The 12,664-nt window shown below is 46.7% G+C and overlaps 1 protein-coding gene across 1 annotated transcript in view; it reads right to left on the bottom strand.

Moving 5' to 3' along the window:
* Positions 1-6,304: 6,304 nt before the first annotated feature.
* LOC144158267 (ATP-binding cassette sub-family C member 3-like) overlaps positions 6,305-12,664 on the bottom strand; it is a 93,026-nt gene continuing 86,666 nt past the window's right edge. Inside the window, exons 17-18 of the mRNA XM_077689036.1 lie at positions 8,755-8,949; positions 6,305-7,520 (exon numbers count right to left, since the gene is read on the bottom strand). Of these exons, the coding sequence (XP_077545162.1) occupies positions 7,370-7,520; positions 8,755-8,949 (346 nt within the window). The 3' untranslated portion in view covers positions 6,305-7,369. The remainder of the gene's footprint in view (positions 7,521-8,754; positions 8,950-12,664) is intronic.

The following is a 12,664-nucleotide window of genomic DNA, read 5'->3' as shown; positions in this document are numbered from 1 at the left end:
AAAGTGTTGGCTGTGAAATGTCACCAACCAAAAAAAAAATACCCATGCGACTTCACTTGAATCCACAAACGTGGCTCTGCAAAGAGTAAAGCCAGAGATTCTGCCAGCCCTTGCTTGGAATTAGCGGGGGCGGTGTCCAGAAGCAGCAGCACCGGCCACGGCCGGCGTAGAGCGGCGGACGCCGCTGTATCCCGGCCGTGCGTCGGCCGAAAGGAAGCGGAGAGGAGCGCCTTTCGAAGGGTGAGACAGCGAAACCTAGCCATCGTGATGGGCTAGCTCAGGGATAAACCACCGCGTGAGAGCAGCGCAGACACCGAAGCTGTTCGGTATGTGAGCTTGGTGTTTCCCATTTATACCCATTTAAACTAGTTTAGTAAGATTGAGAATTGCGAGAAAGCTGAGGGAACTTTTAAAATCGCTATTTATTAGAACCAGCTGCTCCTTTCGCCTTTTGTGGTACCTGTTAAAACACAACCAGATTGCTATTTAGCAATTTAGAAGACGGAGTCCCATTCCAGTCCGCTAAAGGTAGTGTTTCTCTAGCGGCCAGATGTCTGTATGTGGTCTCTACATTTTGTTTTCCCGCCCTACAAACCTATCCTTGGGATGTTTTTGCCGTACGAGCACTTAATTACGTCGCGTCCGGGTTACCTAGGAGGTTCTGTTGCACAAGTTCATCAAGCCATGCGAAGGAAGCGCACAATGGACGCGAAGCTGTGCCTAAACAGGCTCAAGACAACCTGTCCCTAAAGCAGACGACGAAGCCGTCTCGCCGACGCGCCCGCCGGCGTGAGCAGGCGCCTGAGCGCGAAGAATGCGGTGTAACAGCGCCCATTAGCGCACCATCTACACTGTGCTCCGTGAGTGAAAACCGCCATCCCTCTGCCCAGCCGCATTCGGAGTTTCTTGTCGCGCACGCCACGAAGGAACCGTTAGCTGGCAGAGGTAGAAAGGTTTGCTTTAAAAACAAGGAAGAAGTGCGAGGCCATTATGCACGTGCGATTGTTAGTTAACTAAAGTGGCAAACAGTTTTTACCGGATAATTCCCGACCTGCTAGCTGCAGCCTTTAAGGACCTAGTAGAGGCGACCAGAAATTGCCAAATGGCATTGAATCGTCTTCACGGTTCATGAAAGTGGGACTTCATAACGAGTGACGGGACGAGTAATTACTTAATCGAAGGGTTGCTTACATCTGCAGCAGTGGTAGAAGTGGGTGTAAAAGAAATTAACAGGCGGCCTGGTCAGTACACAACGCTTCGTATGGTGTTTGTAGCAGCATTCTCAAATGGAAGATGGCGCTAAAAATGGCAGCAATGCAGCTGAAATTACACCTAGGTGGAAAGTGAACCCAGTACTCCATTAATGCCATTCGAGTGAGAATGGCTGATGTAGCTTGGGATCCGTCGAACCCAGAATGACGAAAGGAGGACGAACAATGGCGCAGCAAGTCTTCCACAACATCGGCTACTAATTGGCGACCGCGGTCACTAATAATCATGTGGGGAGCACTATGTCTGAGGGTGACACAGTGAAGCCGGGACAACGAAACATTCACAGCCGTCGAAGCTGCTACAGAAGCCGTTTCTGCGTAGCGCGTGAGATGGTCGGCGAGACGATGACAAAGCGATGGAGGTCGCTGATGTGGACGTGTACCGATTAGATCAATAGTGTTCCTGCGCTGCCCAGGCGGTGCTGCGCAACCGACTTTCAAGCAGTACTTCTGGGTTGTAGAAAGCTGCTGGGTCCCACAGGATCCCATGTCGACAGAAGCAAAATGAGCTCGATACTCCCGATTGTTTTCGACATGGTATCCAGCTCATCCCCAACGCGTTCGATAGCCTTCGACAGCCTCGCCTTCTGGGAGCAATCTTGCGTTTTGAAATTTACGCTAGAGAAAGGCAGGCTCACTGTAAACAGACAAAAGCCCACGTTGCAAATATAAATTCCCACGCCGAGGTCCTAATGAAAACTAAATATGGCAATGTCTAAACCCGCTCGAAGGCGTTGCAAACTCGCGTTCATACCATTCATACATTTTTGACAAGTGGTCGTGAAAAGTAAACATATCAGCCGTGCAGAACACAAGCTACGGCAGTGGTCATTTATCAAATCCAGCCATAACTAAGAAAAACATTGTAGGGGAAATAGGCGCTGCTTAAGGCAAACTGCACATCAGAGTGGCAGATGCTTCAAAAAGCATGTACGGCGAAGCAATCCGATCAGCATCTCACGTAGTCATTCATTTACCAGGCCATGCGAGCAGTACGCGCGGGGAGATCACAAGTGTGCGATGCGTTTCCGTCTCCATTACAAGGTGTTTCCTTGCACACGCAGTCTCGTACATGTCACGTCACAAGTATTTCATATTGAATTTACAGCGCAATTTTCTTTACATCAGTTGCATCGTCCTTGGCGTTAGCTGGCTGCGAACGAGCTGTGGGTCGCGGTACTACCTAAAAGCGGTGGTGTCGCCGGGAAAAAGCAAGTCGCTGATTGCTCGCCCGATTTTTGAGTCTGCAGACCACTATTTTGGGTAATTTGCATCAAATTCACAAGGAGGGGAAGACGCTGGCGACAAATAAAAAAAAAGAAAACACGCGGTCGCATACGCACAGGAAATGTGTTGTAGCACACGACAACCCGACCCGGCGTCCAACAAGTGACGTCATTCGTAGGTGGTGCCACAGTATGTCCTCGAGGCCAATATGGGGCGCGAGTAGAAGAGCGCGGGAAAATTGAATCGATTGAAGCAAACCCCCTCCGCGTTTCTCGCGAGAGGAGCGAGAGGGGAAGGGAAAAGCCTCACAGGTGGGTCCAAGAAGAGACGGTTACGTGGAAGCGGCGGCAGAAGAATATGGTCTCGCGACGACACTTGCAGCAAACTGAGCAGATACGCGGCTTATTCTTTTTTCTGTTAGGGACGTTGGACGACAGTTTTCTCGCTTCGCTAGCCATATAGGACTCTTTCCTCAAAACACAACTATTGCCCTTCTGATTTTCTGCGGATGTTGAAATTAGCAGGTTGCGGAAATCGGGATAATCAAACAAACAATCATTAGCTTGTGATACTACTTTCTCCAGGGTCGTAATTACATACGTTTTAATGCCACGCGTTTTCTGCCTACATTTAGTGTAAAATGTAAACACCACGCCATCCTGATTCGATGTTCTTGTGACATTTTAACAAACAATTATTTGCTTGTGATACTACTTTCGCCAGGGTCGTCACTACATACTCTTCAGTGGCACGCGTTTTTTGCCTACTTTTAGTGTAAAATGTAAGCACCGCGCCATCCTGATTCGATGTGTTTGTGAAATTTTAACAAACAATCATTAGCTTGTAATACTACTTTTGCCAGGGACGTAACTACATACTCTTCAGTGGCACGCGTTTTTTGTCTACTTTTAGTGTAAAATGTACACACCACGCCGTACTGATTCCATGTTTTTGTGACATTCTAACAAGCAAACAATCATTAGCTTGTGATATAACTTTCGCCAGGGTCGTAACTACATACTCCTCAGTGGCAGGCGTTTTTTGCCTAATTTTAGTCTAAAATGTAAGCACCACGCCATCCGCATTCGATGTTTTTGTGCCATTTTACCCCTTCTCTTATGATTGCAACACATTGTTGTTGTGTGTGACTCGTTGTTTCAGCAATACCACCCCTCGTTAGAACCAAATCAAGCATCGCGCCATGCCATTCACGACCTACCACGATATTGGTAGTTTGTGCGAGAACAAGGCACGACTCTGTCCGAATGACGCGAATGCATTCTATGCCAATCGTATTCACACGCAAACCATAGAATATTTTTTTCGCAGATGATTTGGAGGACGCGGTATTAACGAACTTTCTTGGTGACTTTTTGAAAGCGCATTTCTGTTTACTTCAACTATAGATTTGCAACAAACGCTTATGTTGTAACAGTGCTGAACGACACTCCCAATTTACTCTAAAAATGTTCCGATTGTTGGCTCTGGTGGCCGCCTTTCCCGTGTTAGCGGTGTTTTGCGGAAAGGAAATCGTGGGAATAGTAAACATCAGCACGTAGCGGAAAGTAGGAATGTTTTTATTTAAACATAAGCATTGCGTACGGTTAACTACATGTATAACATCCATCATGATAATGGGTCTACAATATCAATACACCTGACAACACGTTCCACGCAGAAGGATCGATATTTGGGTGAGTTGGTATTGGTTGAACACCTTCGAACAGCGGAAAAACACAGACACTAGGGCGAGAAATAGACAGGACGACGCTGTATTCACAACTAATGTTATTGAAACGGCAACTACAACCTTCAACCCACCTGCCCACACATCATGACGCACAGAAAATTATACAAATCTCAAATTGACCGATCCAAAAACAAAAATTCTTTCTTATGCAATGATATCGACGGTTCACTAAAGCACAAATAACCTCTTTTTCTAATGTGAAATTCCTCGATAATTTTCCTAGTTAGCTCATTGCCATGAACCAAAAGGATAGTGGTATCTCGAAACAGCGGAATGCACCCGTGTTCAGAACAATGCCTGGTGATAAGTGATTACGCCTTACGTTTTAGTGAGTTTTTTGTTCTAATAGTGTAATAATAATACAACGGCCGGTCTGACGGACATACAGTTGACAACAGACAAAAGAAATTTGATAGATAACCCCATTTTACACTCGACGAAGGAGGCCTGTGTTTAGCAGTACAGCTTAACTTATAAACTCCAAGGTGACACTGCGCCATTCATCTTTCTACGTGACCACAAATTTTTCAAAATGTTTGTGAAAAAATGCAATTACAAACGGACAATACAACTACCATAGGAGTGGCTTTGGCCTCAAGTTCACACGTGAAGTATCAACTAATAATCAGCTGAATGTTTTAAATGTGGCGCCTAAAGTGACTGCCATGCACGTGTGCTTGAGATTTTGCCCGAGATCACAAAAGCCGATACTAAATTTTATTTCCGCGCACTCATAGGTAGTAAAAAAAGGTGTTGCTTTCTCGTGCTTGCTATCAGCAATAAGTTGTGCTTTCAACAGGTTTCATATAGTTTATTGGACATCTGGCGCGGTTGAGAATGGCAAGCTTTCCTGAGTATGTTCTATGTGCGACAGAGCAGAGGTTTGTTAGACAAATAAAATAATTTGCATCCGAAGGACATATGGATCGTGAGCCTTGCGAAAAGAAAAAGGTACCCGCAATTCCGCATAAGCACACAGTTTCAGGAAGGTAGATTTTGATTTGATTGTGGGGTTTAACGCGCCGACGCAACGCAGGCGATGAGGCGCGCCATAGTGGAGGGCTCCGGATTAATTTTGACCACCTGGGGATGTTTAACGTGCGCCGAAATCTCGTACACACGGGAGTTTTTGCTTTTCGCCTCCATCAGAAAAGCGGCCGCCGCAGCCGGGAATCGAACCCGCGACCTCGTGCTCAGCAGCGCAACGCCTTAGCCACTAAGCCACCACGGTTCACGAAGGTAGCTGGATGTTTTGGAGTAAATGTTGTTCTTTGAGCCACCAATAAGATGGGAAAAATTTGTGGTCACGTTGAAAGAAGATTGGTACAATCTGATCTCGGAGTTAAAAAGAAAAAATTACTCCCACCTCCCCTCGCGGGAACCCCTGTGTAGATGCGACGCATAGGCGGTTCCGTTGTTATTTCCGTTAGGTTGATTCTGCCGTCGCGTGAAACGTGCCGTGAACCCCGTGCAGCGGCTATGACGTAACGTGGCGCGGCTATGACGCAACCCAATCCAACACAATCCACTTTAATCCAATCCAATTCAAATCCAAGCCAGCCAAGCCAAGCCAAGTTAAGCCAAGCAAATCGAATCCAATCCAATGCCCCTCGCGAGAGAGTGTTCGCTATCGGAGAGGAGAGGGGGTGAGCGACGGAGAGCGCAGCTCGCGCGGCGAGGAGAATGGGGGAGGGGTGCGGACGGTAACAACGTCGTATGGAGGGACAAGGCGAGTGAATGAGATGCAGTCGCATCTAAAAGCTGTACTGTTAAGCAAATGTCCCCGTTCGTCGTGTGTAAAATGGGGGTTATCTATTAAATGGCTTTTCACTGTGGTCACGTATATGTCGGTCAGACCGGTCGTTGTATTACTATTACATTATTAGAACAAAAAACTCACTAGAACGTAAAGCCTGTTCACATATCACTTGGCATTGTTATGATAACGGGTGAATTCCGCTGTTTCAAGATACGACCATCCTTTCAGTTCATGACAATAAGCTAGCTAGGGAAATCATCAAGGCATTCCACATCAGAAAGAGGTGATTTGTGCAGTAGTGAACCGCCCATAGCACGGCCTGAGAAAGATTTTGTAGCGTGAGCTACACTGGCCGAGGTTGAGCAGTTTCGCGTGGCTCCTGGAGAGCCGTGCTACGCATGCGCGAGGAGCAGTGACATCACACGGCGCACAGAACGTTGCTCGCTGCCCGGCATGTCTCTCACACACCCCACGCGCCCAGCGTCTTCGCGGACCTTCGTTTCGCACGTGGCGGCCCGGACCTCTTAATGATCCTGCGAGGGGTGGCCGGGTGTGGAACCGATGGCTCGTGCGTCGCAGCAACACCGGCGTGCGCCTGTGGAACCAGCTTAGCTCTGGGGCGATTGGTGACGCTGAGCTGGAGCCGTTGGATGAATATACTTGTGTCACATAATGCATATACCGTGCGTGTGTCATTGAAGCCGCAGTAAGCATGGTAACCAAGCTAATCGTAGACAACCAGGAAAGCTAAGAATAACCACCTGAACCTTCTCTCATGCTACGTATATCCTGCCATAGCCGAGCTAAGCCACTGCTAATATGTTTCTTTTTGAATTGGTCAATTTCAGATATATATATAATCTACTGTGCGTCATGATGTGTGGGCATGTGGGTTTAGTTTGTAGTACTTATGTGGTGTTGCGGTTTCAATGAAATTAGTTGTGAGTACACGTCATCCTGTCTTTTTCTTCCCTTAGTGTCTGTGTTTTTGCGCTATTGTTCGAAGATGTTTAAAACGTTCCACGTATGTGCTGGGCGTATCAGAAGGGCTCTGAGAGAAACACCTAGCTCTAACACCACCCACCGAGTCTAGCTAGAGAACACACGACAGAAGTCTTTACGTGGTGCTTGCTTGAGGCGCGCTTCTGGCCTTAGGTTGCACCTACGACGGGCTCGCCGAGGAGTGTGATGCAGAGGTCGATGGTTCCATTCACGGTGGTCCAGTCCCCCACGTGATACTTTTTGGAGTTCCTTCTCTTTGTTTATGCAGGATTCGGCGTAAGATGAGTCTTGTGTAAACAACACAAAAGTTTCACTTAACAATCAGCCCTCATAATTGGGGCACATAATCTAAGGAGTTTTTCAAAAATGTGTATGGCTTATTGGTGATGTTAGCCCTGCGCCGGAGATGCCAGCCTCTAGCGCCATTGTATAAAACACAGACGAAGGATCCGACAGCAGTGCTGGTACTGTGTCGAACTCTCGGACTCTGCCGTCTTCCAGGACGAGTATCCTGGAGTTGTGAAGAAAAAAAAAACTATTAGAGTGCGCCTAAAAGTTGGAGAAGCTGGCTTGCAGATACAATCTTGCTCTGGCTACAACACAAGTTCTCAACAGCACAAGTACAAGGGTCAACAGCACGACGAGTTTCAAGGCTGGGATGGATCCGTGTTTAGCTGTCTAGGTGACCGATTGTCGTCCTAGTGAGAGAAACATGACCGCCATAATTAGAAAGTTTAGAAAAGTTTAGAAAGCTTTGCCTCCATGAGCGTCTTGTTCGAGCATTCCTTTATTTTGCTGCGTGTCTGCTTGCCGCTTGCTCTCCTGCTGGCTAGGTTACGCCCTTTCCACATCGTCGGGCCCACGTTACCGCATTTCGTCACTGGAAACCCCGACCAAAGACAGGTTCGCTGTTTTAACAAGCGTCAGGGGTTCTCCTGCTCACTCAGCTCAGTTCAGTTCATTTTATTCACTAAAACATCTAGATAGATATACACAGATTCATGTGCGAAAATGTGCTCAAAACAACTTGACTAAGGCCCAGGTGATACACGGCGTGGCCTACATGGCACAGTAAAGAAATACTATGACCAATCTATAGTTTCCGAAGATGTGTAGTATGTAAACAACAACAAATTAAATTGCAGTAGATATCACAAAACAAACTATATAACAAGAAGGATACTGAAGTAACCTAAGTAGCGAACAACACCTGTCGTGCGCAAAAATATAGGAAGTTAAGGAGATATACATAACTTAGTACAATGCAATTGTGACGTATAATTCGTTGAATAAATGAAGGTATAAGCGGAGACAATTCAAACAAAATAGCGGGTTTTAACTGCATCATAACAGACAACTAGAAATACAAACTCAGACACTGTCAAAGAACTGAAACAAGTAAAAACGCCAGAAATAATTCAAATTTCATCAGTTAGTACCAAATCTACAAAATACCGATGGGTTTCCTTAAATGAAAAATGTTGAATTGCTTGAAACCTATTAAGAATATCAGGAAGGTTGTGCTGCGGAGACTGTAGCTTGTAGTTTGTACGAAAGCGGGGTATGTTTAGGTGTCAGTGTTACGCGTGTTTACTACGTTGTTTGCATGTGTTAGCAGTGCTGTAGATGATAAGAAGTTAGTTGACGCTAGAGATGAAACAAAATTCCTTCCTCTATCCTTGTGAACGTTAGTAGGTACGCGTCCTGAGCACTATAGGGGTAGGCAATTGCCAAATCGTTCTTACCGGTCGTAATCAAGCACAGTGTGCAGGCGATGCGCAATTGTGAACAGTGAACACTGCGCGAAGGCTTCCTTGAGGGCCATTTGGATGAGTCTGTCTGTGTCTCCATCCATCTGTGACGTGGCCTCGTCCAGGAGGATGATCTTGCTCTTCCTGAGAAGGGCTCGAGCGAGGCACATCAGCTGCCGCTGGCCCGCACTGCGTTTGGGATGCAATATGTTTTCAAGCAAGCGTCGAGAATATAACATATGGATTTATAAAAATAAGCTATTGCCGCGTTGTCGGATGCCTCGCTATGTTTTAGCTTTGCAGTACATTGCAAATTTTTTTTTCGGTAAAAAAAGAGTGCATGTTGAACCGGTGTGGTTTCATAGTTTTGTCATTTTTGCTATCTCTACAACACCAATAGGGGAACAGCGTTACTGATCTGGATATTCAAAACGGGCCGCAGCTATTATATTGCACAAAATCTTAAGTTTTTATACGATAAAATGTCTACTCGTGAATTTTGTACAAAACGCTTTAGCGATATAGTGTCACAAACTGCAGGCCAGACCCTCCATTTTTTATTTTCGGACGGCCTCCCGGACGGAGTCGGCCATTTTGCGCCGCGCGAGGGAATTCGGGGTACCCCCTTCAGCTTTGTGCGCACCCCCTTTGTTTCGTCCTGCCTGCTACCAGGACAATGCGAGCTGCCGCATTCCAGCGCTGTTGTCCGAGGGTGACGTCACGGTCGCTGGCGTGGACGCGCGTTTGCGATCGTAGCGAAGGAAGCAAGGGCCCCCAGGAGGGGGAAAAGAGGAACAATGGGAATACTTCGAAGTGGGGCTACGGGACGGCCGGCGGAGGTTATTTAAGCGGACGCAAGCGATTGCTTGGGGCAGTCGGCGAAGATTTCAGAACGTGCTACGCGGGGAAAGGCCCGGGGGTGACGCGCTTTAGCAGAAGCACATCGGTAGGCTCGCGACGGACCGGTCCACGCCTCGGCTCAGCGCTCGAGTTCGCCCGTCGCCGCGAGTCCCATGGCCGACCAGCTTCTGCACCCCGGAGCCCCGAAACACGTGAGCTGCTGCCCGGCGAGGCCATCTCCACCTCGTCGTGACTTTCTGCCGTTCAGCCGGCAGGTTCTACTTGCCTCATAGAGACTTTCTCTTCCCGCGCCCCCCCTCCTTCGTAATTGTTCGTCGTATCGGGTTAAAATATCCGCCTTCAGTTTTTTTTTCTAGCGTCACTCGTAACTAGCAATGTTTGTCCCCTAGAGGGTTTTGCGTGTTGTGTAAGTGTTAGTATTTTTTTTGGTAGTTACGTTGTTGAGGGTTAAACAAGTGTTTGCCTCTAGAGTGTTTTGCGTACTTGTTAGTACTTTTGTTGTAGTTGCGTTGTCGGGGTTAAAACCAGTGTTTGCCTCTAGAGTGTGTCGCGTACGGCTGTCTGAGTATGTTTTCGAGGTAGAAGGTTAAGTCGTAGGCCACGGCGGATTAGTTCATACGCGCACAGGCCGATGGCATTGTGAAGGTTTTTTTCTCTTCTTGTGTCGGGCGTTGCCCTGTAGTTGTTTTTTTTTGTTTGTTTGTACAGTAAACCTATATAGTTCAAAACGTAGCCGAGCCTCTCCGTTGTGATTTCCTTCACCCCAGCAATCTCGGCACACGTGAAAACTCACGGGCCGGCCACCCTGCTAAAATATAAATAACTGTTGTCTCGCGCCCCTCCTGTGGTATTTGCAAGCGGACGCAATTACTCGGGGGAGGAGTTTGTGACATATAGCAATACCTTAGAGCGGTCATCTATATGGCTATGCAAAGGAAAAAAAGTTGAGCTTTGTCAATTCATTAGGGCGTGATTTGCGTTAAGGCTACATTCCTTCTGCATGCACTTCATTGAGCAAGCCAGTGCATTACTAGCTCAAAGTGGCTGTCGTTCTCGGAGTTACCATTCCTGTTGAAGTGATACGTGAAGTCTGTAGAAAGATATACAAGGAAGGCGGTACAGCTCCACTTTGAAAGTTGGTTGGGATGTTGAGACATCTCGCACTCTGCCTTGTACAACTGTGTGTATTTTGTGTCTATGTGTTTGATTCCAAGTCGTGAATCTGAGCGCTGTTGTTGTGCACATTTCTCACCACTTCGAATACAGCTCTTTGGTGCAGCTTGGTATTCTTCATCGAGCAGAAACGGAAAGTATATAGTGAGTTCTCGCGTGACAAGAAGCGCTTCTAAGACAACTTTTTATAGCGGCACTTTTCGCATACATTTACAGAATATTATATATACTAATTTTTCAAACGCGGCCTTAGGAAAATGACAGAAGATGACAAGGAAAAGTTGGAATTCTGGAATTCTACATGATGACACTTGGCAGCCGATTATCTGATTATCTCTATTAGCAAGCGAGAAACTTTAGCTTACACACTCTTTTATTTGGGTGATTCTGGGAGAAATAAATATGTTCGTAAGGCGTATGCGAAGGTGCTTTGGAAATGAAGGATGAAAACCTAGTTTGCCTGTTCGCAATCTATGAAGCGAAACCTTAAACATCGGTATTTCTGCGGAAGTATTTCATAGCGTTGAAGTCACGGGTAATCGAACATTTGTGCTGCTCCCCACCATGGGCTGTTGGAGGACTGGAGGCTTATTCCAATTCGCATGACAGTGAGCAGCAATGCCCTAACGGTCCCCCACAATAAGTGAGGGAGAACGCCCTATTTTGCATTATGGCCGGCCCGAACACTCACAAACAGAACCTCGCTAGGACCGGGCGTGTATAATGTTATTATTTAGAAGTGTTGCTGATTACCGTAGCTGGGTTACCTACCCCTTGTGCTGAGCCAGTGTAAAAGGGTTTTATCACGGCCTCTGAGGTCGGTTTTCAGGCGGAGGCAAAACACTGAAAGGAGTGTGCGCCAACACTACCGTGCACGGTAAATGTAGCCAGGTGGTTAAAATTATTCCGGTTCCGTCTATAACGGCGTGCCTTCTAGGTGTCGCTACAGCAGATTCCCCCCAAAATTACAATTATTGTTCTGCACCCGGTGCACTCTACGCTTTTGTAAACAGCCATTATGATTTGTGCTCGAAACAGCGGAATCTAGGATACAATTTTCTATATGAAGACGCTTACCTTTTCCCAGAACGTTTTTGTTCTTGTCAATTTTTTAGGAAGTCATACATGCCTTGATTATGCGAGTGAATGACAGGTAATACCTTAATATTGTCGATTGCGTACTAAACGCCTGTGGTTTGTCGGCGTTCTCTAGCCATAATAAATATGGAGTCTGAGGCAATTTCACACCACGTAGGATAATTCCTGCTTCTCTTATTAGGTGCCCTTTGAAAAAATTCCGGACTGTACATGCCGCCAACTTGCTGCGAATGCTACAAAGGCCTGTGCAAGCCATTTTCCATTCAGTTTTTTTATCGGTGTTTCAGCTCAAAAATGAACATTGTTCTCAAATTTTAGTCGAACATTTCTTTTGGCGAGGAGCGCATAAGAAGCGGCAATGTTGAAAGGTGGTATGAGATTCTTTGGAGACGTAATTCGGACCACCGCTATCCTTTGCTAATGTCTGCGTAGCCGCGAGTTTCAGCTTCCTGGTGAACAAATCGTTCCTACTGGGCGACTTTTTTTGCCAAGAGTGCAAGCGTCGCTTTTTGTGATCTGCTGAGCCAAATTTACGAATGTTTGTAGAACGCTTCAAAGGGCAGGGCGCCGGAAAATAGTCACCGCCTACATAATTTATAGTATATAAGACAGTGCTATATCAAACGGCATTTGTTCCTATGACGGAACGGCAAATACGATAAACATTAACAAGTCATGGTGGCAGATATGAATGATCGGGACACTGCGGTATGCTCCGTGCTAATTATATTTGTACACTAGAGCAGCGCAAGTCTGCGCTAAGTGAAACCGC

This window comes from Haemaphysalis longicornis, unplaced genomic scaffold, assembly GCF_048455015.1.
Source record: "Haemaphysalis longicornis isolate Haplotype H1 unplaced genomic scaffold, Haemaphysalis longicornis Haplotype H1 scaffold_10, whole genome shotgun sequence".
Classification (NCBI taxonomy): Eukaryota; Metazoa; Arthropoda; class Arachnida; order Ixodida; family Ixodidae; genus Haemaphysalis; species Haemaphysalis longicornis.
This window is presented reverse-complemented; position numbering and strand designations above follow the sequence as displayed.